Consider the following 22428-nt stretch of genomic DNA (forward strand, 5'->3'; position numbering starts at 1 on the left):
CCTCACATTCAAGATTTTTGGCCACCATCCTGGTGACTGTCAGAAGCGTATACCTCCTCGAATAAGTCTTTATTGTGCATCTATAACAAAAAAACAAAGAGCAGATTGAGCACAATGCCCAGCCCGTCTCCGGAGGCATCCTCCTCAATGTCTCAACCTGGACCTCCATCCCGCTCCCCTTCTCCCGCGTCCTCCAACCCCGACGCTCCTGAAGCATCGCACAACAAGACGTTCGCAGACCTCGGTATCAGTCCGGAGCTATGCCGAGCATGTGCTTCGATGGGCTTTAAGAAACCTTCAGATATTCAGGCTGAAGCAATTCCTCATGCTTTAGAAGGCAAGGATATCATTGGTCTTGCTCAGACCGGTTCCGGTAAAACGGCAGCATTTAGTTTGCCGATTCTGCAGACATTATGGGAGAATCCTCAACCATTTTTCGCTCTTGTGTTGGCGCCCACTCGGTAAGTGATCTTTTGGATAAACTTGGACGTATTCTGATAAAGCTGTAGTGAACTGGCGTATCAAATCTCTCAACAAGTAACCTCTCTTGGATCTGGCATCGGCGTTCGCACGGCTGTCTTAGTCGGCGGTATGGATATGATGTCTCAATCTATCGCCCTCTCTAAGCGACCTCACATTATTGTGGCCACCCCTGGTCGATTAATGGACCATTTGGAAAACACCAAGGGCTTCTCTCTTAAATCCTTAAAATATCTGGTCGGTACTTTTTTTTTCCCGTGTGTGTTGCGCTTACGCCCGTATCAGGTAATGGACGAAGCCGATCGTCTTCTCGATCTCGATTTCGGACCTATCATCGACAAAATCCTTAAAGTTATCCCAAAGGAGCGTAACACATACCTTTTCTCTGCTACTATGACGACCAAAGTTGCCAAGCTTCAACGTGCTTCTTTGAATAAGCCTGTCCGCGTCGAAGTCTCTTCTAAGTACTCGACTGTCTCTACCCTCCTACAACACTATCTCCTCCTTCCTCTTAAGAACAAGGACGCTTATCTTCTTTACCTTGCCAACGAGCTTTCTTCATCTTCCATGATGATTTTTACCCGTACCGTCGCCGACTCTCAGCGATTATCCATTATCCTTCGTCGTCTCGGTTTCCCAGCCATCCCATTGCATGGCCAAATGACCCAAAGCCTCCGACTGGCAAGTTTGAACAAGTTTAAATCCGGTGGAAGAAGCATTTTGGTGGCCACCGACGTTGCTTCTCGTGGTCTTGACATTCCTCTCGTCGATCTCGTCATCGTACGTCTATTCTTACACCTTCGCTTGAACGCAGACTAATCTCCAGCTTCAGAACTACGACATGCCTACAAATTCTAAAGACTACGTCCACCGTGTCGGTCGTACTGCCCGTGCAGGTCGTTCCGGTAAATCCATCACTCTCGTCACGCAATACGACGTTGAGATTCTTCAACGTATCGAATCCCATATTGGCAAGAAAATGACTTCTTTTGATGTCGACAAGGAGGCAGTTGCACTCCTGACCGACACTGTTGCGAAAGCAAACAGGGAAGCGGCGTTGGAGATGAGGGAGAGTGGTACTGGTGGTGGAGGTGGCAAGCGAGGAAGGGATAAGGGGAAGCGAAAGACCTTTGGCGATGGAGATGACAGGGATAGGGACGATGATGTTGTGGAAGCTGGTGTGCCGAGAAAGAAGAACAAGTTCACACCGGGGGGCAAAAAAAAGGCAAGAAAGTAATATGTTCATTGCAAAGATGTTGTTCGCATTTACATGTCATGTATTGGATCATTTATCGGCATAGTACATATCATGTCGCACTGGGGAATGATTCATCCTTCGTCAAACAACCAAACAAACCTCAGTCGTGCAAAAAAGTGATAAAAAAAAATCTGCTTTACGCAGTACTGTTGAAAAATTTTCGGACATGGTCCTTTCCATTGACCCCAATCCCATTCAAAGCTACGTTTGGTCTTGGCAAAGTTCCTATCCCATCCCCATTCTTTTTCACTTCATCTGTCCACTCCCAATCTATCATGTCGTCTGGGGGAAGTTTTTCAGCGAAGCGTTTTTTGAACAGTTCGATATTGCCGCCATAAATGATCTGATGAGCCCATAACGCTGTACGGACCCATAAACTTACATAAGCACGATTTAGCTATCCATGCCGTCAGCTCATCTTTTCTCTGAGAGCTTGGGAGCATCAGTTAATCATGAACGTACGGGCTGGAGTTTGGCATAGTGTGCAGCGGACGTAAGGAGGAATATGATGAGGTTGTCTTTTGTGGGACATATTCGTTCCAGCAATCGACCGTGCTTTAATCGTTGTTCTCTACTGGACCAAACGCAGCCTAAACCTTCGAACAACCTCATTTCGGTCTGTTTCAGGCGAACCAATTAACGCTAATCGTATTCGGAATTGGATTGACTCACCTCAATACCTTTCTTCATGTCAATCAAATACCATGCCTTGGCCAACCCCTTACGCACAGGCGCCAAGTCCGTTCTTAACCATTTGTTGGCGTCTCCATACGTCGACATGACCTTTCTCTCCAATTGCATCCATGACCTAATCCACTCCTTTGCCCTACAAAAGCCCCGCTCGGACTTTGCATCAAATGGATGTGAAGTGTCCATCGTAAAGTCTTCCAGTAGCTTCGGGTAGACTTCTTCCACAAGACGACAACGAAGGTCATATTCGGTTTTAGCATCGGATTTACAAAGCATACATGAACATCGGATGTTTTCGCTAAAAGAAATATCAAGGCGAGCAGCATAAGTAGCGTTGATGTCGAATCTTTCGACAGTGAGTTCGCAATTTTTGGGCAAGTCGTAGAGGGCTCGAACAACCGCAACCTGTACGTCCGGCATCAATATGGCTTGAGAAAAAGGCCGATGAGATACTCACATCACCCCAGTACGTCAAAGAAGCCGTCGGCTTGCAAGAATGGTTTAGTAATGTCGGCGTCGCAAACAACATCAGAGGCCACTGTCGGATTTCGTCCACCTTTACCGGATTATCCGTCGCTTTGTATGGTACAGAGAACCCGAACACCTTGTTCATCGCGATCGCTTGGCGGATCATTCGCAGATTAATCGTCTCCACAGGCTTAATAAGCTCACTGAGACGGCTATCATTACAGCAAGTCCATTGTGGTAAGGGATTGGTCCCTATGTTTACTCCGTTTTTCCCAAGGTTCAAACCAGCGAACAATTGCCCCATGAATGGGTCGTCGATGTAGCGGTGCACGGCGCGATTAATGGCAGTATAAGTAGAAGGTGGAATGTAATCTTCGTTGCTGTTGTCAACACAAGGCAGAATAGCGTTTCCCACGTCTGTGGCGTGGGTCGTAATGATGGCCTTGGAAACAAGTAAAAGATCCCCGGCTTTCACAGCATCCGATAATACCAAGCCCCGAGTATTCCTTCCTGGAATTATACGACAATGGATCGGACCCTGATAATCGGCTACATCGAGATGAGAGGCGTTTGACAAGTGCACTTCATGGAAGAGCGATGTCCAATCGTATTCTCCTTTCTCCCATTCCTTCCTTCTCCGCTCCAACTTTCTCCTCAATTCAGGCAACTGATAGCTCGATTCAGGATAGTGCGAGCATTTGTCGGCTAGCTGTTCCGCACTTTGCCATAACCTAAGTCCGTATGCCGAGTTGGCCATACGCCAATACAGTTTAGCACATTGTGGTTGACTAGCTTTGGCTTTTGGTTCTGCCACAAGTTTCTCCGCTTTGAGACAATCGCGGTATGCAGTGCCGTACAACTTTTGATCCAGGAGAGCTTGAGCACGGTTGAGGTAGAGGAGAAGCTGACGAGATGGGCTTCCCTTAACTGCAGGGTCAGCAAGGGCGGAAGTGTAATATTTGGCAGCAATGATAGGATTCTTGTTCTTCAGAGCTTTGTTGCCAAGATCCTTCACTGACTCCCATTCTAAGTCCTGTACAGGTACTGCAGGTGGGATTTTCGCGAACCGACTGGCGAGTTTGTCTTTGGGATGTATCTCGACGATATTGGTAGGTATATCTACGCAGATTACGTAGCCACCCCTTTTGCCATATCGGACGGCAGGCTCTTTGATGGCCAGGATAGTGCCGACAGAGTACAGTTCTTCGAGGATGGTCTTGATGGACAGAGAGTAACAAGGAGTGGAGGTGGGGAACTTTATGATGACGGGCAGCGAAAGTCCATCTGGATCTTCGACATGACTAAAAAATGCATTAGACGAGGTGCGGAAGGCAATAACAAAGCTCACAAAACGATGCCATCCTCGACCTTAGGTTTGGTAAGAACTCGGCAGATGTACGCGAAACCTGGTGCATTTTCAGTCGATCAACTGCTCAATAGCGGCAGATCACTCACGTCTGTGCTTATTTGGGCACTTCAAAGACATCGTATCAATTGTAGACAATTCTTCCAAGCCCATATTTGAACACTCGGCGACCTGATCCAGGCTGATATGCCTCACACGCATACCTTCTTTGTCCCACGAGAACTCGTCAGAGTGCCTTTCCATACCCCAAGCTATGGTAGCCATTCTCTTTGGGATTCTCTGCTTCTCAAGTGCCTTACCCACTTCATCCAAGTTGGCCTGTTCAGCTCGCATCAGCCTTGAATCTCCTTTTGTGATCATATGTCTTACGTCTGCTGCCATCATTCCCTTCTCCAAAGCCGCAACAATTTTATCCTCTACTTCATAATCTTCTTCTGAATGCTTATTCTTGCAAGTACACATAAAGAGCCCATCCTTGACAGTCCATAATGTCGAGTCGAGGATTCCCGGCCTGACGACGGATGAGACGCCCCATAAGCTTGCGATCTGATGAGATTTTTGAGTGAACTGTTTTTCCTTGTTCTTCCACGCTGCCGAAGCAATCTCCATGGCGAATATGGTGGGGATTTCAAGGATTGGTGGCTTAATAAATGATACTTTGAAATGTCGAAACACGTCTACTATTCTTGCAGGACATCTTGCAGGAGCGCGTGAGGAAGTAACACACTGGGATCAGGACACTTTTGTCCAGGATTAAGGTACGAACCCAGCTAAATAACTAATTAACCACACCAACCCAAATAAAAACACACCGTGGGAAAGTTTGAGAACACGTGGCTGAAATCGTTGCCTGCCGTCACGCTTATCATCTCCACTGTTTCGTTCGACAACAACAAACAGTGTTCAGGCATATATTGACTTCCACTCCGTATTATCGGCTTTCGACGCTACTCATGGCCAATTTTAGGTCTGTTTACATACTCGGAATCATTCTATAATCTGAATACTCGCTCAACTCAATACTGGGACGACTCAACGACGTCTTTCCGCTTATTTGAGAGGCCGGTCGAAAGTCCTAGAGTCGACGAGTGAAGATGGCAACCCATGTGCCAGACTCTGGACCGTTGGATGTTTACTTCCGGGGTGCGTGTCCGTTTTCCTTTTCGAGGACTGCCAAGTATCAAGCGGACCGGTAGCGATACTCTGACTGTGTGGTTCTGAGTATTGTAGACAACTGGAAGCTGACGGCAGTTGGCAGATGAGCTCGAGGGCCAGAAGCAACTAAGCGAGACTTTGGGGGGCGAGCTAGAAGCTGGTACCGAGGGTCAAACGTGCTTGAGTCTTAGAAATACAGTATGGCAAATGAATGTGTGAACAATATTGCGCAGTTGCTGACATCAACTATTGTAGCAGGTTGAAAGCCAAGCGACGCCTACGAAGTACCGTCAGCAACCTAGCGCTCTCTCCCTATCTGGCATCTGTGAACAATCGCAGGCACCAGAAGACACGTTTGCTGAGCAATTTAAATATAGGATCTGCTCCTCCGGGTTACTAGAGAAAGACTATGTGCCGGGTCTAAGCGGTGTATCAGGTGCCGATGCAGAACCGATAAAACCAGATTGGCCAGGACAGATGAGGAAGTGGATGATAAAATGGAAAGGAAGATGGGATGTCCTTGCCGCTGGCGCATGTCTGTTGGTCGGTTTGGTGATGAGGTTAGGTGTGGTGAAGTTTGCGGGGTTATTATTAGTTCTTGCTCTGGTTGCGGGAAATTATGTTTGGTATCTCAGGACCCCAACTCTAGTGAGTTATTTATGCACAGGGCAAGTTTTGAAAGACTGACTTAACGCTTTTCATAGTCACCATGCCTTCCCACGAACTCCACAGAAAGTCCAAAAGACCAAACCCTCTCATCATTAACAACCTTCCTTGCTCAGTCCGATTCTCTCAATGCCACCATGATGTCATCTCTCGAGATACTTCAACCTAATTCGGAGACTGGGGACAATTCTCACGAGCTTCGCTTAGCCCTTCATCGTCTCACCGACAACATGACAGATCACATCGCAACAGCAACGTCGACTCTATTAAAGATGACAGACCGAAACAAACTCGGGGTTTTGGGAGAGATGTACGATATTCCCGTCGTCGGAAGCTCTTTTTACTCAAGAAGGAGGGCAAATGAGTCATTTTCGAGCGATGGCGAGCAAGCGGATCAGACAGTACCCTCACCCCGCCGTACCCCTGTACGACCTTTGTCAACTCCTTCTCCCAGCAGAATCCCTCAGGCTGGCTCATTACGGCGATACGGCCATTCTGGTCGTTCTCAACACATGTCTATCATGTCTATGCCTGACCCAAATGACCGTTTCACTCAGATCCCAGAACGGACCCCACGACTCTCAAAGCGAGCCAGCCAGGAACGTGCAACGTCCAGAAAGTCTTGGAATCCAGAAAATATACACCATGAAAGGAGAATCATGGAAGCCGATGAGAAGGCGGATAATAGCTTCGTCTCTGCCCAATCGAGCGAAGAAGGTGATAAAACTTTGGTGCAAGCTTTGCGGGGTAGTCTTTCTCCTGATCCCAATACGTCCCCAGAGTTAAGCATGAGCACCCCTACAACGCCTGTAACCCCGATCACCAAACGCCGGCCGATCTCCACATCTTTCAAACACATCCCGTCCCCTCTCTCAAGACGCTTGTCTCAAGTCAGTGAGACCGGCCTGATACCCCTCCGAACAGCTCCTCTCGCCTATCGTTCCCGAACCAACAGCTCTTCCCTCCTCCCTTCTCCTTTTGAAACCGACTTCCCTTCGTCTCCTATCCGTCCGACAGAATTTTCTGCTCGAGTTCTTGGGTCATCCGATGATGACCCAGGGCGAAAAAGGCGAAGTTTACAGAACATGCCGTATTATCCTTCTTCAGAAAATGATCATCTGTCAGGAGCCGACCTAACGCGAACCAGAAGTATGCCTATATCAGATCTTCAGACTCTGAGATCAGCACAATCGACAGGCTCACGCCCAAGACGATCATCTGTTAATAGAGACTTGACATCAGCCGGTCTTGGTCTTGGTCTACCAAACATTTTCCTTCCTGACAAGCGCTCTTCCTTTGCTTCTGTGTCATCTCCTCTATCAAGAACAGCAATAAAGAGGATTAATTCGGTCTCGCCGCTTACAACTCCTGCGCTTACAGCATCGTCTTTGGGTATTCACCTCAAAAGACGGCGGATGGCGTGCTGCCTTCTGGGATTGAGGTTCGAGGAGTCGAACAATATGTACTGGGAAGAAATCAGCAGCACCCTAAAGGAACTGTCGAGAAAGATAAAGGAGGAGCGCGAAGTCGTGGAAGATGTCTTGAGGAAGGTCAGAAAGAATATGGCCATCAAAGAGGCGCTAGATGATTTGGTCGGTGGACACTCTGGTTTCTCCGATATGGGCATATCAACCGTCGAAGCCACCTTCCCTTTCCCGACAATTCTTAATGATCAGCAGAGGGATTTCGCTCCCAAGACAAGCGACCAACAGCTACTTGTGGAACATATTGATAAGATGACATCGAGTATGGTGAAGGCATGGGGTGAGCTCGCTAACTTACGGTCCACACTGGGAAGAGAGGGCGAAGGAGAAACGTCGGAGAGGTGGGCTAAAGTCAGAAAAAGTCTAGGCGAGGTCATCAGGGAGTGGGAGAGAGGGAGAGAGGTGTCCAGCCGGATGGACGAGCGTGGTCAAGAAGAGGCATTGGGAAATGACGAAGTCGAGGAGGAGAGCGACGAGGTGCAGGAACCGAAAATGCCTGACTTCCTGCGCGCATGGGAAGATACGTCCACATCTCGAAGCACATCGCTCGAAACAGATCGTCAGTCCTTTATCAACAAAGTCCACCTCGCCGAACATCTCTCTACTTCACCGCACCATGACGATTCATCCGTAGTTCTCGACCAATTGCCCCCTCCAGGAAAAGATACTGTCTTCGAGTCAGTGTCGGCACCATTACCTCGAGCCAAGGCTATTCTTAATGGCATGACAAGGGAAGAAAGGATCAAGCTAATGAGGGAGGTGAGGGAGAAGGGCGTGAATATTGAAGATCTCTTGGGAGTGGCTGAAATGAGAAAGGACGAAGATGCGAGAAAAAGGGGCGGTGAATTAGTCAGCGAGCTTGAGAGAGTCATTGATGTCATCAGGAAAATGAAGGAGCCTGAATTCGAAGGAGAATACAAGAAGACAGTAAAAACTGATGCTCAAACCGAACAGCCTTCTTTGGCATCATCTTCCCTTATCTCATCCATACTGGCTCCGATGACTCCCTCTCCAACCCCTTCGTCAGGCCCCCATCTATCAAACACACATTTGCAATTCGATCTCGGAGAGTTGAAGAGGAGCTTTAGGTTCCCTGCGGCAGGGGAAGGCGGCAATGATCATGTTTTGGGTTGATACGTACGCGTTCTGTTCGATGTTGTTTTAGCTGCATACAGTATATACTCTGAAAACACAAAAGCATAACACTGCTCATTTAAGCTCGTTATGAATCAACTGTAGCCAGCCATCTCATTTAACTCCCCGTGTTTGAGATAGATACTCAGATAAGCCATCTGAACCTTATCCATGACAATTTCGCAACGTCAATAAAGGAGATAAATAAGCATACACCAAAAAAGTGTCGGGTTGATAATTCAATTTCTGATATACGAACCCTATTATTAAGTGTTCAAAAGCGATCATTACTATGCCTCATCACTGGCAAAAATGTGCTCAATTCCCGCAGCGTCCCAGTTCTTCTTCTCTCTGACACTCCAGAACGCAACTTCCCCATTCTCAGCCCTCTTCGGCTCCCATAAACGCTCGCGTGTGTCGTCATCAACAGTTGCATTGAACCACCTGGGTTCGTGAGGTGGAAGTTTGCCTTCAGCACGAAGCTTACGGGTATTGCGTTGCTTCTCTTCGTTCAGTGTCTTCAACCTAAACCCGAGCGATCAGAAATGTCGACGACACATGAGATATGGGAGAAACTTACCCCTGAGCTCGGTCATACTCCGCATTCTCAAACGCTCTTTGATCTGTTCGCAACCTACAGTCGGTGGGACAAAGATATTCTCCCAAACCCTTCGGAATGTCATTCTGTAGTCATACAAGCATTAGTATCAGTTCATACTCCATGTTTTTCAGTAAACCTACTAGTGTGATGGCAAAAGGTGTGAGGTTGAATGGCGCTTTTGGTTTCTCAGAATTCCTCCACAACAAAATGTACTCCTTCTGCGCCTGGTTCACATTCATGTCGGATTCAAGAGGGAGAGTCTCAGCGCTAGCCTCTCGCGCAATAAGCTGAGTGTCCCATCCTACAATGTCGTTAGTCTTGTTCTCGGAAATAGTAAGTAACTTAGAAAGGACATACGACCAGCGATGTCCCACTTGACGTTTTCGTCGGCATCCTTGACGTTACCCTTGATCTCAAATGCATCTCTACCTCTCCATCCTCGTGGCTTGAACGTAAGCGTGCAGGTCTCGCCAGTTCGATGATTTGCTGGTTCATATGGTCAGTCCTTCTGTTCTGTTGGGACATAAATAGAGAAAGCTACTTACTAACAACGAGGTCTCCGTAATGGTCAATAATAGGTGATCCCATTATGAAGTTCGATACGTTCGTCGTCACCTTTTTCCACCTAAATTGAGTCCCTCATCGTCAGCAGCACTTCATGCACAGCAGGCCGCATATAATGGTTGAGCAGTGATACTCACGAGTAGTGTTCCTTCACCAAGCCAGGTCCATACTCGGAACCTGCATCAGGATACTTCAAGGACGGATTTATCCATTCTTGAGGTATTATCAACTCTGCATGGGCCACCCCAGTCGGTCGAATCTCAAAGGAACGCCCTTGAAATTTGTTCTGGGCATCAACCTCGCCATAGTACTTCCATTTGGGTGCTTCAGAGTAGCACGCAGAGATAGGCTTTACCAACCAGTATACTGTCAGCCATTTTATGCGATGTGTTAGAACAGCAGCAGGGAATTACGTACAGGATGATGAGAAACTTGTTCAGAAATGTATCGATATCTGTTTGGAATGGCGTACTCGAATGATTGGCTCAACAGAGGGTTGAAGGGTTTGGCGATACGGCCGATAGTTGAGCTATAATTGCTCATCGCAAATGCACCAACGAATGCTATACGACGGAGGCTGTCTTTCTCAGAGGCAGCAACAGTTAAGCAAGCGTCGTATTCCATATCTTCCGCTAAGGTTACGAGGTTTAATTGATGTACACATGTTTGAAATCGTGATTCGACTTACCCATTCGCTGGAGCATTGAAGTGCACTCGTTGAAGCTGACAGGAAAGGAAATCTTTGTAAGATCTTTGCCCACAGAACTCTTTAAAATACTCCACACTATAACATGTGCTCCTCGTAAGCCGACGCCCTTCCGGTATTTATCGGTATAATAAAACAACTCACAGCTCACAGAAGGCCTCTTGTCATCATCAATAGGCAATTTGTGCCTCACATGCAGATACGGTTCCAAACTTTGTCTCGCAAGATACTCTTCAATCGTACCCTTTGCGGGAACAGATTGCTGCCTGACCAGCTTCGAATCTTGCACAGCGCCTTCTTCAGCCTCTCCACCAGCATCGGCCACTATACCGACTCCCCTATCAATACCAGGAGTCCCCGGTGTAACCGGCGTCCCAGGAAGTTCTCTCTCTGGATGAGCAATAGAATCATAAAGCTTTAAATTCGGCAACTGATTCTGCTCAATCGCGTCAAAGAACTCGTCGGTATCATCATCCTCGTCCCCAGACTCGGCGGCGACGATGGCATCGTGGGCTTCTTTGATGTTGGGGATTGAGGGAGGTGATAAGGCTCCTGATGGTGCGGTAGGTGTTGTACTCGAGATGGGCGGACCGGCAGATGTAAATGTCGTCTTGGAGAACGGAGAGAGTGTCTCGCCAGTTCCCGTCGTTGAGGCAGGTCCCAGGATACCCTGATCTATGGATGCACGTGGTTCTCCAAGCTCCGCAGGAGAAGTCGGCACGCTTACTCCGCTCAAACCAGCCAGTACTCCCTTCGCCTGCCTCAACGCCTTCTTCTTCTTCTCATTCACCTTTGCCGCATCGTTTAGTTGCTGCTCAAACTCCGCCTGCTGTTTGGCGATAGTGAGCATGTTCTCCTCCCATAGCTGACGAGCTTGGATTTCTCGCTGGATACGGCTTGTGAAGTATCGTTCGCGGTCGTGTGACATGGCGTTTTGTTTGAGGACGAGGCTAGACATGGTGGAGAGGGACTGGCGCAAAGCATCTTTGACGGCTGCTTGGCGAGCAGAAGTGGATGTGTCACGACCGGAGGAAGGAGGAGCGGATGGAGGGACAACGATAGAGTCGACGAGCTGGAGGGTAAGGTCGATTTGTTCCTTGATATTGAGCACGCCTAGTTCATAAGCATTCTCATAAGGAATAACCTCTGTAGACGGCTGATCGTCATCTTCGCTATGATCGCTATCGTCTTTTTCGAAAGCAAGGCTTTCTGGGTGGGTTCCAGTGATTCGAGTGTTGCTACTTTCGGACGGAGGTTTAACGCTGCCAATACTGGCGCCGCTAAGACTGGTAGCGGTACGTTGAAGAGTAGGGCTTAAAAACTGATCCGAAGGTGGCAGCGAATTCACAGCAGTAGCAGCGTTGTCATGCACCTTGAGACTAGCGCTTCTTCGAGGTAAAGGAGGGCCAGTCCCCTGGCCTTCTGCACCGGGACCATTTTGGTAATACTCAATGTTGAGCTTAATGGTCTGGATCCATCGTGCAATCTCTGCACGGTGCACAGACTTGACAATAAACTTGGGTACGGCTGAAGACACCTTGGAGGAAAGTTCGAAACGGGTCCCATCAGAGGAAGAATGAAGAGTGGCGACGGCCATGGCAATTGAACCTCGACAAGCAACGGCTTCGTCTTCGCGATCACGATAGTAACTAAGTACACCATTTTCGAGGACAAACCATCTGGTACGCCAGCCGCTCCTGTAATTGACCCATTTGCTGAGGAATCCACGGTGATCAGGAGGTCGACCGTCAGACTTGGCTTCGACAAGACTATCCTGGTTATTGACTTTGAAGCTATTTAGCGCATACTCATGCACGTGGACTAAACTTACATTGCCTCAAGAACATTTTGATTCTATCGTCCGCATTCTTTTCGCCGTCCAGCACCCTCTTATTACGCTTGTCCCTTACGAAGACATCTGCGCCTTTCTTGACCGCGAGTTCTACCAATCGAAGGTCTCGTCGTCTGCCAATTGCAGTCAGTCTTTCATACAATATATATATATATATATATATATATGACTTACCGGGCAGCTTCGTGCAACAGGCTGGTCCCAGTCCTTCCATCCAGAGCATTCAAGTTGACAACTCCCATCCTATGCCTTATTAATACTAAACCGTGTAGTCCATTGTGATCAGGCTTACCTTGGGAGATCCAAGAACTTTGCAAGGGAAGCACTCTCACCTGGAGAATTCAGAGGGCTTGACACATATTGAGAGAGCAAAGCCATGTATTTACTCTGAAGTTGCGCACGGGATTCTTCAATGACGGACGCAACTTCAGGGGAGGCGGCGCACTCCAATGGCGTACGCCCACGATCATCCTTGATGGTATCATCAATCCTGGGATCAGACAGAAGGAGCTGGACAATGTCGACACGTCCCAGCTCACTGGCGACGTGTAAAGGAGTCGAAGGTGTTCCTGTACCAGTTGGGAGGTTTGGTGAAGAGACGTTGGGAGAATTGAGGATTAAGGTTATCACCGGGACTACCAACCCAAACATCAGTCAATCATTGTCTTCAGATGTTATATCAGTGACTCACTACTGGCAACCCTTACAGCCATTCCCAACATCTGCCCAGCTTTCTCCATTTGCTCTTCTGTCCCGCCAGCTGCCTTGAGTTGGTTCAAAAACTGTTGTACCTCTGACGCATCCTCGGAACGGAGCGCAGAGAGTAAACGGAAGTTGTATAACGCAGATGGAGGGGCTGACAAGGATAGGTTCGAGTTCGAAGATGTACTTGTGGATAACTCTGCGCCCGAATCAGATACAGAATCACATACTAACATCCAGGACACAACATACTGGATGTCTTCTCAGGAGAGGCTCTCCTTGGCGTGATGGGCATGGGCGCGCTCATCGCATGCAGTTGGAAGTGTTGTTAGATGTACTGCAGGAGAAAGATAACGAAAGATGTGAATTCTGAATCCCCATAGGATACATCAAATCAAGCAGAGGTTCCTTACAATTTGTGGGAACCCAAGCAATGGAGGTTATGTGGGTTTTGTAATTGCATTACAAAATGACACTTATGGGGTAACTGGAACAGAGATCCCAATTATGAATTCCACACCCGCCATTAGAACTGATTAGAGAATTGTTTGGGAATCCTATGACGTCAAGATTAGTTATAAAATGTGTCATATTATTGGGTGGAGGTTAGTCCGCCCGTATCGTCTGGTATGAGTTGCCCATTATTGTATGACGGAATCGGTTGTTGTGACTATTGTGGATATAGCGGATGAAGCTCTATATCAAACCTGTCCACTTTGACCTTGTCCACTCATCTGGCCTTTTTAGTAATAGTACAGCAGCACACAATGTCCGACATGTTCAGAAAATCAGTGCTGAATAAGCTACCCCATCTTCCGCCCACTCGAGCGCCATGGGCCGACGAATCGGAACCAATCGAAGAGATTGACGAGGAAGACGAACAACTCGACGGGATTGGAGAGTTCAAACCTGCGTACGCTGCCTGTGACCTAGTATCTCCCAAAAGGGATTTTTCTGACGTCTGGATGCAGAACCATGGGGCCTAGCAAGCACGATACCCAAGACTACTCTCCTCTCTCCGCATCGACCTTCTTCGCCCAAGCCGCCGAAGTGCAACCACCTTCCACACCTTGCACTTTTCGAGTCTACCTCACACCCCCTAATTTATCGATCGCATCTGCCAATGCTGGAACGCCCCCAGGTCCTTCGGGGTTGAGGACACAGCAGCAAACGAATAGACATGGAACATATCTGGTCTGTCATCATGGAGGAGGGGCGAGCGGACTGGGTTTCGCACCCCTCGCGAGAGAGGTGAAGGCGAAAGGTAATGGAGAGATGGGTGTATTGGCGTTTGATTGTCGGGGACATGGTATGCCTTTTTCGAGCGCGAAATGTGAGTGCAAACTAATGCCGAGTTGACAGGCAAGACATCTACAAGTGACCCAAACCTGGAGCTTGATTTATCTCATGACACCCTTTTATCCGACTTTATGGCTATTATTGAAATGATGTTCCCTGATCCAAAAGAATCACCTTCTCTTATCGTCCGTTACGTCATTTTCCATGCCCCGTTATCCCAGCTGATCTCAAAGGCGCGGGCAGTTGTTAGGCCATTCAATGGGCGCTGCACCAGTAGTCAGCGCTGCTCCAGAATTGCAGAAGAAAGGATACACCATTCCTGGTGTTGTCGTTCTCGATGTCGTAGAAGGTACCGTACAAATTTTTTGCTTGCCTAGCAGAAAAACGCTAACATTACAAACAGGTACGGCAGTTGAATCTCTCCCACTAATGAAGTCAGTCCTCTCCAAACGCCCAGAATCTTTCCGTTCAGTGATAGATGCTATCTATTGGCAGTATGTCCTCCATCTTCGTGCCCTATAATCCGCCCATTGCTCATACTTCACATACCACAAAGCGTAACTTCCAACTCTATCCGCAACGTCGAATCAGCCCGCGTCTCCGTCCCACACATCATCGTCCCCGCCCCCTCTTCCTCTTCATCTGACCCTAGCGCAAATCCTGGAGGCAAACAAGTCTGGCGTACCAATCTCGTGGGGACAGAGCCATACTGGGAAGGATGGTACAAAGGTCTCAGTCAAAGATTTTTAAGAACCAAGTGCGCGAGGTTGCTAGTTCTCGCGGGTCAGGAGAGATTGGATCGCGAACTGATGGTTGGGCAGATGTAAGTCTTTGGTTACTTGCAATTAAAGTAGTGACAGCAGGGATCAGGTGTTAGGCGGTTCATGGACTGACTTTTGGTGGGTTACACAGGCAAGGAAAATTCCAGTTGGAGGTCATGTCGGATGTAGGGCATTATTTGCACGAGGTGCGTAAATGCCAACCTTTATAAAAGAAAAGTGAAATAAAAGTGAAAAGTTCCCAGCTGAATTCTTGGATGTAGGATAACCCGGCAGGGCTGGCAGCTACCCTCATAACATTCTGGCATCGCAACACTCGCGTGCTCGTCTTACCGCCAAAGATTGGCGCACCCGGACCAGGCGCTAGAGGTGGACCTGTGGAGGTGAAGCAAGTTGGTCAACAGTGATTGTGACTGCTACTTGTACCAAGTTGGATAGGTCTTGGATATAGGTAGATAATAATGCATGTTTACAACAAACATGAGATGGTGAAATCGTTGTGTCAGACAGGGTTGTTGAATGCTATCAACTGCTTATCTGCCTCATTCGCTTTGGCTTAGGCGTGACCTCGTCCCAACTTTCGTCCTTTTTTTCCTCGCATCCTTCAGCTGTTTGCTTGGCCATACCTTTCATAGCTGCCTTGGGCGTATCGGGACTGATCGCAGTCAACTGCCCATTCCATCCATCTATCTCTCCTCTCAACTTTGGAATGGGCGTCGGAAGTGGTCGAGAGTTGGATATATGGATCACTTCGAGGATAAGAGGTGGGGGCGGAGCATACGGACCAAATGTTTGAATCTACTCCTACAAATCAGCTCTTAACCCTTTCTTCACTTCCGATCCATCTCTTCGAGAGAAAATAAAAATAAAAATAAAGAGAACCACCCACTTTCCTGACAGCATCCTTCCCATCCTCCAACCACCCAACAAGGTTCACCCACTCTCCTCTCCTTATCGAAACCATCTCCCTTCCTACCAAACCTTTCATCCGTACCATCCTTTTATCCTCTTCACTCTCTGGCGGCAAAAACGACTTTGACAGGCGCGAGAAGACTGCAGTACCAAGGACATCCGTTACATCCCGAACTGATGGGGAGTTTGCCAAGAGTGGAATGGAGATGTCGGCGAGGAGGGTGGGCGATTGAGCGGCAGTGGCTGTAGGCTTGCGAGCAGATGGGTGGGAGGTGATGATGAGGATGGATTTGCGGTTGTTGAAATGCAATATCCTGCTTTTCCCACGACCTATGAGTGTTGTGTTCTTCCAACCTGCCGTACATAAAGAGATACATCACGTACTGCCCAATAAGGCGCACTTTGCGGCGCTTCAACCCTTCATGAACCGCGTGGACTGGGATAAACAATGCTGGTGTAACGGCATCGTTTCTGCAAGGAGGAGGTTCTCGGAGATTGTATAGCTGGGTGGATTCAGTATGACGACTGGTTGAAGCATGGGGCATTGAGGTCCAGCACTAGCTGGTATAGAGCTGCTTTCTTTCTGAAGATAATTAGAAGGAGATGAAGATGTATAGGTGAACAAACAAACGCGTCGCGTAAAGCTGACTGGATCATTTGCGTGCGGCAATAATACATTTTGCCCGCCCGTCCTCAATGTTCTTCATTCGTTGTCCCTCCAACAACCTTGATACAAAATAAACTAACTATTTTTGCGATACATTTCATAATTACTTCATTTCAAGCTTTGGATATATAATCGTTCTGTGATCTCCTCCAAATCACATCTTTCTCCAGGTATAAATTCTCATTATTAGCCCTCCAGGGAACGGCAACACCAGACCGTATTCGGGTACTACCCAATTTGCGGGTCGTGGAGACGCTCAATCAAATCCTTGTATTTGGAAGCATCGCCCTTCAAGTGTTTGATAAACGGCTGTCTCAGAAGGATAAAGGATGTTTAGCTGTCACGAGAACAGGAAAAGCTCTCAAGGCGCACAGAATTACTCATGAAAGGAACTGTCTACAATTTGTTCGCCACAATAAGTGCTTATATCGGCTGAAACTCATCGGTTTGTGATTCAACCTTTTGGTTACCCATTGGATTTGTTAAAGGAGCCCATATATCCCAAGGTAAAGATTATGCCGTCGAGCTCATCAGCCAAGGACAAGGAGGAAAAGTTGAAAGCAAAGCGTAAAGAGTATTTGAAGAAAAGTGACCCTGCAACGGTCGAAGAGCTGGTTGATGGCAAGACTCTTGTAAAAGATTATTTCAAAGAAGGAGAATGGAAGCCTAGCTGGGCTCATCTAGAATTTGTAAGTACCCTCAACGGAAAACGTACGAAAAACCTTGAGTAGTGAGATGTCAGAACTGATTAGTTGTTAGAACGGCGATGCTTGCTTGGATAATATTTTAAAGAAAAGCAATGAGGGGTTTTACGTTCCTGCGGGCACGATTCTCCCCCTTGGAGCATCCATGCAGCCTATGACAGTCGTCCGATATGGCGGGTAAGCATAAATGATCACTCTCGTTTTTCGGTTGGCGTATTCTGACACTCAAATTATCAGGTACTTCCCAGAAGGGACTTCCTTCCCCGGCGGTGTATTAGTGCCCATGTACGCGAGGATGGTGAATGTGAGTGGTCCGATTAAAGATGATTAATCATTTGGTTTGCTGACCGGTGTTTAGCTCTTACCCAAAGAAACGACCAAGCCTGCGTCAAAGTTGAGTGAAGAGTCACTATGTACTATACAGTAGCGGGCCTGGAAGCGGCGGCCCAGGAAGTTGTATTTGTTTTGGCGGTAATGGAGAACATGTGGATGTGGCTTTAAATCTATGTCTGGACGATGTAGCATGGCATTACGCTTTATTCGAAGGGTAGGGTTGTCCCGATCGAAAAGATCCTGATCGACCGTTCTTCCATATGTGTATCAAGCAAGACGCCTTAAATTGCTCCCATCAACAATATCAACCTAAATCAAAACTTCTAGATGCTCACTTACAGCTCAGTAAAATAAAGAATAGTCCTGTAAAGCATCTCTAACTCTGTTAGTCCATCAGTGACAAGCCCAAGAAGGCGGACTCAAGTGTAACGTCAGGTGGAGATCCTCATTGTTCTTTCTTAGCCTCAGTATTCACAGGCGGAACCATCTTGCACCTCCCCTTTCCCTCGATAAAATCCGGGTAATAATGGGTAAACGCGATATTACATTTCATGCACCAAACAGCTCTAACTCCAGTGGGCGTTCTCCTCCTTTCTTTAAGCCGTCACGGGTTGTATCAGAGTGATGTTATCACCCTTCAACAATATACGTCCTAAAGTCAGAAGTCAGCGCTGTTGGTTGTAACAAAAGAAGGAATGTGAGATAGGGCGCTGGTAAAACATACCGAGTTCTCTCCGTGGGGGAACCTCCTTTCCGGGCTTAGCACCACAGTCATACACTTCTTCGGCGTCATCCAAAACCACGTTCATGAACTCATCAAAACCCTGGTTTCATTCCCAGGTTAGTTATGTCATCATTCAGTCAATTGGGCAGAAAATTGGACTCACAATGATGTACGCTTCGATACGGAAGTCGTTGTTGTCGTAAAGCCAAATTGCGACACGGTTGTGCTGTCAGACGAGAGCATCAGCTTTTCGAATCTTTTGATTGCCTATCACATCGAAAGACAGACCTTTTGAAGGTGGGAGAAAATGATGTTGATGGGCTATATGCTGATGATCAGAAGGAATCCTCTCGGCAAACGAGCAGCATAACACACCTGAACCATCACTTTTCGGCCAGACATCTTGACTTTTTTCTTTCTTCTTAGGGGGTCGGGTTTAGAGAGTGTAATTCGCCGTGTTTGTGGCTATGTGGATGCTGAAAATCTGGTTGTTTATGCAGGTTATACCGTACTGAAGTATCTCGTTCGAATTGACCAGAGTCCGCGGAGCATGCGACGAAGAGTGCAAAGTATTCCATTACGTAACATGATCACTTAATTCGACCTCCACTTTGGGATATTGACTTTTCGAGCTTTGGACCAGCAGTCGAGCTGGCCGATTTCTTCTTCGTTGGATATTTGCAGGTAAACACTCTTTTTTCTCCACCATATATTCAGCATGGCAGCCCGCAAGCACAAGATCCACGTTCCGTGTACCTCTGCAAACATTGGCCCGGGGTTCGACGTCTGCGGCATCGCTCTTTCCCTCTCTCTTTCCCTCGTTGTCACCATCCCTTCTGCGTCGTCTGGCGCCGAATCGTTGCCCAAGATCATCTACACCGGTCTTGACTCCGATAACGTTCCTCTTTCTCCCTATAAAAACCTTTTGACTAGAGTAGCCCTCTATGTCCTCCGAGCAAACGGTATCACCACTTTTCCTCCTGGAGTGACCATTGAGGCTCACAACGAAATCCCGTTCGGACGTGGTCTTGGTTCCTCAGGAGCCGCGGTCATTGCCGGTGTCCTTCTCGGTGACTTACTCGGTAACCTCAATCTCCCCAAATCCCGTTTGCTTGACTTTGCCCTCATGGTTGAGCGACATCCGGACAATGTTACTGCTGCGCTTATGGGTGGTTTCGTTGGCTCTTATCTTCGTGAGCTTTCTCCTGAGGACATGTCCGCTGCCAGCATCCCTCTGGCAGAGGTGCTCCCAGAGTATCCCCCAGATGCCGGACCCGACTGGGGTAAGAGCCCCCCTCAGCCCCCTCACGGTATTGGGCACTTTGTGAGGTTCGGATGGGCGAAGGAGATCAAGGCGATCGCCGTGTCTCCCAGGTTTGAGCTGGCTACTGCCAAGGCTAGGGGTGTATTGCCAGAAAGCTACTCTAGGAAGGACATGGTGAGATTTAAATTGCCTTTGGTTGCTTTTCTGTTCTGACTCCTTCGTAGATCTTCAACCTTCAAAGATTAGCCGTGCTTACTACCGCTTTGGCTCGATCTCCGCCCGACCCTGACCTCATCTACGATGCCATGGGTGACCGTGTCCATCAGCCTTACCGAATGACCCTCGTATGGCGCTCCTTCTATCCTCATTACAATGCTGAGACTGATATGACATGGTGCAGATCCCCGGTCTTCCCAAAATTCTTTCCACCCTTACTCCCACTTCCCATCCGGGTCTCCTAGGTATCTGTCTTTCGGGAGCTGGTCCTACCATTCTCGCTCTTGCCACCCACAACTTCGAGGCTATCGCCGACGAGATTGAGAGAATATTCGGAGATGAGCAGGTTTTGGTCGACCATAAGGTTTTGGATATTGACGAGAAGGGAAGTTGGGTTGAGGATATCACAGAAGCTTAAGAGGTTGGGATTGTTGCAGTATAAAACGCGGATATATAAGCATTGCATGGCTACTTACTGGAACTGCGTTCCAAAATGTGAGTAATTACGCTGGAAGTCATCTCTGTAAATATTTGATCGGGCAATTGTGCTGCATCATTCGCATAAATAGGGGCACTGCTCGGCCTCGGGAGGGTTTTTGGTTTCAGGCGCAGAACTTCAAAGATGAAACTGGCCGAAAACCAACCACTGCTGATCACTGCTAACCCTATCAAGATATAGGAAATTTACAAGCTGCATTTGGAGGAGTGACAGTTATTGATCTGTACGACAAAATTCAATAGCCCGTCTCGTTGTAATAAATCAATTCTTTTTGGATTCTTCACTTCACACGAGGGTCTCTGTCCTAGAGGTCCTTTATTTTCTTACCAAAGCCTTCAACTGATGCCGTCCTGTCGAATGGAACCACTATGAAAGTAAATTATGGCGAGATGCGTCGACCTAGTGATGCTTTGTATCTTTGTTATGATTGTAGCATCAGCTATAATCATACGAGTACAAATAACATGTCGTCGCTCCTTTTTAATGCAGTTTCACTGTGACATATCCCTGAGTGACCCTGTTAAAACCTCCATCCCCTCCCTAGGCCCAGTCTCTTCTATCTCCTGCTCAATCCTTTCCAACCTCTCCGCATCCCCACTCTCGCCCACCACTCCTGGAGGAAGCATTTTCCCCAACGCCCAATTAAGATAAGCCGCTCGTCCAAGTTCCCAAGCTTTGGTATGTTCGCCAGAAGAAGGTGGTAAGCCGGTTGAAGTCGGGATGGGGATGATATCGAGGGGAATGAGAGCGGACTGGAGGGATGTAAGTGTTGTTTGAAGTTGGGCGGCGCGTGTTGGTAGAGGATTGACTTTGGGAGAAGTCGATTCAGCATTGGCAAGCTTACTAAATTGATGGAACGTACGACCAGCAGAATCGATGATTTCTTTCACGAATCCCACCTGTGCTTGACGTTGTTTCAGTACTTCTATCCGCCGGTCAAGCTTCTTTTCAGCGATTTCTAGACGCTGAGATACCAGTCGGGCCTTTGGCGATGCAAATAAGCGTCGCAACAGCGAGGGATAGCCGGAAGGGACTCACTTGTTCAACCTCCGTGCGCAACTTATCAAGCTTCATCTGTAGCCCATCTTGTCCCCCAAGTTGTGTCGCGACGTATTCTCCCCGAGAGAAATCCAAACCCTTCTGCCACGGCTACTAAATCGTCAGCTCAAGGAATTTTTCGGTTCTGATACTCGACTCACTAAGACTACTTCTAAGTCGGGTGAGAACTCAAAAGGATTTCGCAGTAGCCATGAGGTGAACATATCAAAGGCTTTATCCACATGTGTCTCTAACAGCGTTTCTAGAGCATGCAGACCCTAGAATGACAAATGATCAGTTACTTGATCATAGGGGCTTATTCCAACGTTCATTAAACGGCCTTGCGCTTACGTGAATCAGCTCGGCTCTAGATTTAGAATCCTTCGCTACCGTGTTTGTCCAATTGTCTATACTAGTCACCGCATTATACATCTCTAAACGGGCAGTCTCCGTAAGATCTGCACCGAGGTTTTTAGGGTTGAAGCCTACAAGCTGATACCTCTAATATTAGCTTGTTTCTAATTTACCGGTGGGCACCATTGCCTAACAGCAGACCCACTTCATGGATGAGCTTTGCTTGTTCCTCTTGAGTTAAGGGCTGTCGCTCTGTTGGCTCATACAAATATCCCGGCGTGAGACTTTCGGGGATATCCGCAGGCGGGATGGAGTCGAGGGTAGTCTTGCTGGAACTAGCTGCTGGAGGTTTGCCAGTTCGACTGGAGACTGATTTTCTTGGGGCCATGCTAGGATGTAGCTGTGTTCAAAATAAGAACGGGGAGATGAGATGCAGGATGTAGAGATAATGATGAATGCTGGTCCGCGCTGGTGATTGCTTGCTTGCAAGAAGTGGTTGTTTGTTTTGATTTA

The 22428-nt window shown here is 47.8% G+C and overlaps 10 protein-coding genes across 10 annotated transcripts; 5 read left to right on the forward strand and 5 right to left on the reverse strand.

The window, feature by feature from the left end:
- Positions 1-36: 36 nt before the first annotated feature.
- CNI02850 (ATP-dependent RNA helicase, putative) lies at positions 37-1783 on the forward strand. The gene is made up of 4 exons (XM_572889.2): positions 37-461; positions 510-717; positions 766-1260; positions 1313-1783. Exons 1-4 carry the CDS (start codon positions 115-117, stop codon positions 1715-1717), a joined length of 1455 nt encoding a protein of 484 aa, XP_572889.1. The 5' UTR covers positions 37-114; the 3' UTR covers positions 1718-1783.
- On the reverse strand, positions 1772-4992 carry CNI02860 (expressed protein). The gene is made up of 7 exons (XM_572933.2): positions 4632-4992; positions 4352-4580; positions 4245-4302; positions 2886-4197; positions 2411-2833; positions 2201-2356; positions 1772-2135 (listed from the first exon to the last, which is right to left on the reverse strand). Exons 1-7 carry the CDS (start codon positions 4869-4871, stop codon positions 1875-1877), a joined length of 2679 nt encoding a protein of 892 aa, XP_572933.1. The 5' UTR covers positions 4872-4992; the 3' UTR covers positions 1772-1874.
- Positions 4993-5149: 157 nt separating this feature from the next.
- CNI02870 (expressed protein) lies at positions 5150-8810 on the forward strand. Its single transcript, XM_572654.2, has 4 exons — positions 5150-5405; positions 5521-5615; positions 5673-6065; positions 6122-8810. Exons 1-4 carry the CDS (start codon positions 5357-5359, stop codon positions 8699-8701), a joined length of 3117 nt encoding a protein of 1038 aa, XP_572654.1. The 5' UTR covers positions 5150-5356; the 3' UTR covers positions 8702-8810.
- CNI02880 (oxysterol-binding protein, putative) lies at positions 8714-13498 on the reverse strand. Its single transcript, XM_572653.2, has 13 exons — positions 13379-13498; positions 13116-13325; positions 12717-13059; positions 12599-12667; positions 12404-12537; positions 10555-12357; positions 10284-10498; positions 10004-10215; positions 9848-9927; positions 9660-9788; positions 9443-9603; positions 9282-9385; positions 8714-9226 (listed from the first exon to the last, which is right to left on the reverse strand). Exons 1-13 carry the CDS (start codon positions 13431-13433, stop codon positions 8992-8994), a joined length of 3750 nt encoding a protein of 1249 aa, XP_572653.1. The 5' UTR covers positions 13434-13498; the 3' UTR covers positions 8714-8991.
- Positions 13499-13810: 312 nt separating this feature from the next.
- On the forward strand, positions 13811-15682 carry CNI02890 (structural constituent of ribosome, putative). Its single transcript, XM_572652.1, has 8 exons — positions 13811-14039; positions 14098-14435; positions 14489-14610; positions 14669-14774; positions 14829-14919; positions 14982-15248; positions 15338-15392; positions 15468-15682. The coding sequence occupies exons 1-8, from the start codon at positions 13894-13896 to the stop codon at positions 15609-15611; spliced, it is 1269 nt and encodes a 422-aa protein (XP_572652.1). The 5' UTR covers positions 13811-13893; the 3' UTR covers positions 15612-15682.
- Positions 15649-16734, reverse strand: CNI02900 (expressed protein). The gene is made up of 3 exons (XM_572907.2): positions 16501-16734; positions 16094-16430; positions 15649-16002 (listed from the first exon to the last, which is right to left on the reverse strand). The coding sequence occupies exons 1-3, from the start codon at positions 16659-16661 to the stop codon at positions 15730-15732; spliced, it is 771 nt and encodes a 256-aa protein (XP_572907.1). The 5' UTR covers positions 16662-16734; the 3' UTR covers positions 15649-15729.
- A 98-nt stretch (positions 16735-16832) lies between these two features.
- Positions 16833-18026, forward strand: CNI02910 (hypothetical protein). Its single transcript, XM_572891.2, has 4 exons — positions 16833-17472; positions 17543-17664; positions 17725-17791; positions 17846-18026. The coding sequence occupies exons 1-4, from the start codon at positions 17299-17301 to the stop codon at positions 17912-17914; spliced, it is 432 nt and encodes a 143-aa protein (XP_572891.1). The 5' UTR covers positions 16833-17298; the 3' UTR covers positions 17915-18026.
- Positions 18027-18336: 310 nt separating this feature from the next.
- Positions 18337-19079, reverse strand: CNI02920 (small nuclear ribonucleoprotein E, putative). The gene is made up of 5 exons (XM_572906.2): positions 18920-19079; positions 18833-18865; positions 18708-18770; positions 18545-18644; positions 18337-18472 (listed from the first exon to the last, which is right to left on the reverse strand). Exons 1-5 carry the CDS (start codon positions 18944-18946, stop codon positions 18417-18419), a joined length of 279 nt encoding a protein of 92 aa, XP_572906.1. The 5' UTR covers positions 18947-19079; the 3' UTR covers positions 18337-18416.
- A 140-nt stretch (positions 19080-19219) lies between these two features.
- On the forward strand, positions 19220-20907 carry CNI02930 (homoserine kinase, putative). Its single transcript, XM_572893.2, has 3 exons — positions 19220-19982; positions 20033-20152; positions 20209-20907. The coding sequence occupies exons 1-3, from the start codon at positions 19263-19265 to the stop codon at positions 20440-20442; spliced, it is 1074 nt and encodes a 357-aa protein (XP_572893.1). The 5' UTR covers positions 19220-19262; the 3' UTR covers positions 20443-20907.
- On the reverse strand, positions 20715-22421 carry CNI02940 (hypothetical protein). The gene is made up of 6 exons (XM_024657850.1): positions 22121-22421; positions 21913-22053; positions 21723-21839; positions 21562-21672; positions 21386-21506; positions 20715-21331 (listed from the first exon to the last, which is right to left on the reverse strand). The coding sequence occupies exons 1-6, from the start codon at positions 22301-22303 to the stop codon at positions 21015-21017; spliced, it is 990 nt and encodes a 329-aa protein (XP_024513464.1). The 5' UTR covers positions 22304-22421; the 3' UTR covers positions 20715-21014.
- Between the last annotated feature and the right edge of the window lie 7 nt (positions 22422-22428).

This window comes from Cryptococcus neoformans (genome assembly GCF_000091045.1).
Source record: "Cryptococcus neoformans var. neoformans JEC21 chromosome 9 sequence".
In the NCBI taxonomy this organism is placed as follows: Eukaryota; Fungi; Basidiomycota; class Tremellomycetes; order Tremellales; family Cryptococcaceae; genus Cryptococcus; species Cryptococcus deneoformans.